Source organism: Ochotona curzoniae, unplaced genomic scaffold, assembly GCF_017591425.1.
Source record: "Ochotona curzoniae isolate NIBS_2020 unplaced genomic scaffold, NIBS_Ocur_1.0 contig_908, whole genome shotgun sequence".
Classification (NCBI taxonomy): Eukaryota; Metazoa; Chordata; class Mammalia; order Lagomorpha; family Ochotonidae; genus Ochotona; species Ochotona curzoniae.
Window position 1 is genome coordinate 21,031,615 of NW_024466607.1, and position 3,873 is coordinate 21,035,487.

Sequence of the window (3,873 nt, forward strand, 5' to 3'; positions counted from 1 at the left end):
AATGGAGAAGTATAGTACATTTAAAATTTACTTTCTTAATATTATAAATTGTTACTACTTGCTTTTTTTGACTTCTAAACGTTATTTGTTCCCATTATAAGGATCATTTATACTATATAATTTAAAAGTTTCAAATATACAACACTAGTTACAAATAGAATTTATTTCAATTGTAAGCAAAGTTTAAATTTAAGACTATTTAAGTCAGCCATACAAAATTACAGCTGGAAAGCACTGAGACAGAAAGTCCAGAACTAGTATGTTTGTCATCTTACTAGATTTTATAGGTAAACTTGGCTGAAAGAACTCAATATCCGTCTCCTACATGTGTGGCTCAGAATAAAGTACTTGAGGCGTCACCCGCTGATTCACAGGTTGCACATCTGTAGAAGCTGGATTCAGCAGATGAGCCAGGGACTCAAGCCCAGATACTGCAAAGTGGGGTGTGGGCATCCCATGACACACAGCTCTCCCTGATCTTTGTGAAAATTTATTATGTATTTGAAAGGCAGAGTGACAGAGATCATTCATCTATTAATTCACTTCCCAAATGACAGCAAGAAAGCCAGAGAAGTGGAGTGTGGAAGGAATGGTAAGGGAGGGGTGTGTGTGTGTGTGTTGGGGGGGGGTGTCAATATAAACAGAGTTGAAACACAGTGGACAAAGTCACAGTGCTCAAGCTAAAGTTTCAGAAAAACCCACCCACTTAAGACTTCCATTACCTGGAAAACAAATACCCAATTTTTAGTGGAGAAAATTCCCTTTTTGTCATGCATCTTATCCTTAGATCCTTCTTTAAGTGGTAAGTAAATTGGGAAAATGGCGAATGAAAACAAGTCATTTCTTGTGGCTTAGGAAATGTCCCGATTATCACCAATAACAACAAGGGTATTTGAAAAAGTTTACAGAATATGGAATTGAAAGGCACGTTTTTTGAAATTCTTGAATGTCACAGATCTTCAAAAAAGTTCACAAAAATATCTATGATGAAAGAACTCTGCATGAATGAAAAAAGTGTGTTTTTTTTTAGCAAAATAACTTGCATTTCAATTCCATTTTCCATGAGCTTTTTGAAGTCCTCTTGTGTGTCAAAACACATACCATTAAGACCAGCCATTCTACTTTCTCTGCCCAGGTAATATTGTAACAAAATATGCTGATGACTGGACTCATTAAACCAGGAACAGATATAAGCCAGCTAACCAATATCACTTTAATGAAATAAATGAACCATAAAGCTACTTACATTTTGCATTTATTTGCTGCTGCATTTTGCATTTATGTGCAACATACTGCCAATGGTGAATATGTCAGCTGCTGTTTTTATGTCTCTGACATAGTGACTCGGCCTAAAAACCCAACAACTTGAAATTGGCATGCTATCAGGATATTTTAATATTTGGTGAGCTAACTATTATTACTTATGCCATAAATCATGAAACCCTGAAATTGATAAATAAATCACATCTGTAACACAGTTAAGCGACATCATGTTTCACAATGCACGTGAAGTAAACTAGTTCAAATAAACCACACTTTTGTTCTTCAGAGTATTTTGCTTGAAATAGTTTGTGAATGGAATCCAACTGGTAGAATGCATTCGTCACAAGTTTATCGATCTTGGGGAATTATTTTCTAATCGGAGTAACTGTGCTCACTTAAAAAATAGCTGGCTTTTCTGAATATGCTTATTTTAAATATATAGGAAATATCTGTGTTATGACTAAAAGTGCCCAAATATAATATGTACCATGCTATAACAGTAATTATTTATACTATAGTTTTAGGAAAAAAATACATATACAGATTAAATGCAGGAAGAGAAAGCACATTTTAAACAGCTGATTTTCCCCTTCATTGGTTCTTCATGATGTGTTCTTGGAAGATAATTTCGCTGGTTTAGTTTTCCATCTGCTCCAAAACGTTCGTGTCGAAATTTTTTTTTGCCCTTAGAAACTGCGTTTCTCTGTGGGACCTTTTCAGCTTTGCACGTCGATTTTGGAACCAAATCTAAAATGAAGAGGAAAAAAAAAAAGATCTCAGAAATACTCAAAATGTTATATTATTCTTCACATTTCAACCATCATAAGCAGAAATTCAGTTGGAAAACTACCTGGATTCTGTCTTCTTCAAGATCCAACTTTTGAGCCAAATCCTCTCTGATATCAATACCAGGGTAGCAGTTTACTCTGAAGACGTTTTCCAGCACTTCAATCTAAGTATAAGGAAATAAGTTGTTAAAAGGTTTATATCCAGGAGGTCACCAAAAACAGGCTTTTTGAACTTATCTAGCAAAATAATTGCATTCAAATCTTTGACAGTTAATTGGAAAACCTGTTAAAAAAGGATGATTCAGAGACTGTACAAAAATGATACAGCTTATGGATTCATCAATAAGGTTTCTATCTGTGATCCTAAAATGAATGGGTTTTTCCCACAGAGCATCAATCCAGACCTTTTCATTATCATTATTTAATTTAAAAACTTCTTTCCTACCTGATTTTGAGTAAAAGCAGTCCTTGGTCTTCGGCCTCTATACCAACTCAACTCTCTTTTCAAAGCGACTCTCTCTGAGGTTGGAAAGTAATTTTCATATTTCGAAACTCTTTCTTCTGGCATTGGGTGATCCACCACGCGTGGGAATGATAGCCCATTGGGAAAATCTGGGACATGTAACCGTGAGTTAGCATCCTTCCCTAAAGACCAGAAAAATAAACCCCATCTTAGATGGCCGATTCAATGTTTCCGAAAGCTCTAGAAGTGATTTTAGAACCTTGTCTTTCAATTTTTTAGTGGAATCATTAATCCGGCTTTCTTGACACAGTTGTCTTCCTACTCTATCAAAAGTTAAAAAACAGAAAGAACCTGCCTTGGTGATCAGTAACAACGTGGCTTCTGAACGTCGTTTGTTTTTTCTGGTGAGAACAGCGTGAGGCCATCCAAGGTGTCCAATAGACATTGAGAGAGCTACAGATTGTTGGCAGTTAATAACAGTGACTTCTACACACTTGCATCAAAAACTTCTTTCCATCTCCCACATGGCCCGGCTGGAGGCATTAAAGGTCCCAGACACTTCAGTTACTCAAAAGACAAACCCATGGATGCAGTCTATGTAGTATGAAATCAAGGCCAAATTAAACACAAGCAATGAAATAACAATGAGCTTTGGGACTTACCTAAGGAGCTGCAGGTGTCCGCCCAAGGCCTGTGGGGCTCCACTGTTGGAAGGACGTCTTTCTTTTGGTCCAGTCCTAAGATGCTCTCAATTGAGAAGGAGCAGGATGAGGGTTTGCCTTCCGCCAGCCGAGCCCCTTCCTGAAGACTGGGAGACATCCTCTCCTGGGCTGCACAGCCTCAGCTCCGGCCTCTCTCGTCCCTGCTCAACTTGTACAGGGCTGGGATCTTCCTGCAGTTCATGTTAAAGCTTTGTGGACAAGGGGGCTGGATTTAGAACGTGGTCACTAATTAAAATCCTGTCTTAGAAAGTTTTAGCATGTCAATGAACACTTGCCCAGCCAGCAGCTTAAGGAGTTAATTGTTTATTTGTTTGCAAGTAATTAGCAACTAATGGCTACGCCAGGGGGGCCACCTACAGGGAGAAAAAGTGTTATCTCTCCTAAGCAGAACACCGACTTAACTTTCTTGAAAGAAGTGATGCACAAATGTTGCACTCCTCTTTTATTTGAAATCATTAATGTATAAAATCATGGGTTTTTTTTTCTTAATGCACAAGTTGATACTTTCATGGGCTCTGGTTACCTACACGTGCAGGCAAGATAGGTGAGTAGTCAAGAAATAATCTAATTTAAGTGAATTTTCTTCCAAGGAAATTGGAAAAATAATAATCTCTTAATGCTATTATGGCAATTCTGA

General features: G+C 37.4%; 1 protein-coding gene across 1 annotated transcript; it reads right to left on the minus strand.

Moving 5' to 3' along the window:
- Positions 1 to 1,855: 1,855 nt before the first annotated feature.
- On the minus strand, positions 1,856 to 3,400 carry HESX1 (HESX homeobox 1). The gene is made up of 4 exons (XM_040995052.1): positions 3,177 to 3,400; positions 2,497 to 2,696; positions 2,114 to 2,215; positions 1,856 to 2,010 (listed from the first exon to the last, which is right to left on the minus strand). The coding sequence occupies exons 1-4, from the start codon at positions 3,331 to 3,333 to the stop codon at positions 1,900 to 1,902; spliced, it is 570 nt and encodes a 189-aa protein (XP_040850986.1). The 5' UTR covers positions 3,334 to 3,400; the 3' UTR covers positions 1,856 to 1,899.
- Positions 3,401 to 3,873: the final 473 nt, after the last annotated feature.

What these genes read in the sequence shown, in the direction of transcription:
- HESX1 (XM_040995052.1), bottom strand. Translation starts at nt 3,333, where the DNA reads ATGTCTCCCAGTCTTCAGGAAGGGGCTCGGCTGGCGGAAGGCAAACCC. An exon ending in GGACACCTGCAGCTCCTTAG is followed by an intron (nt 2,697 to 3,176) that starts GTAAGTCCCAAA and finishes TCTGGTCTTTAG; the next exon opens with GGAAGGATGCTAACTCACGG. An exon ending in TTGAAGAAGACAGAATCCAG is followed by an intron (nt 2,011 to 2,113) that starts GTAGTTTTCCAA and finishes TCTTCATTTTAG; the next exon opens with ATTTGGTTCCAAAATCGACG.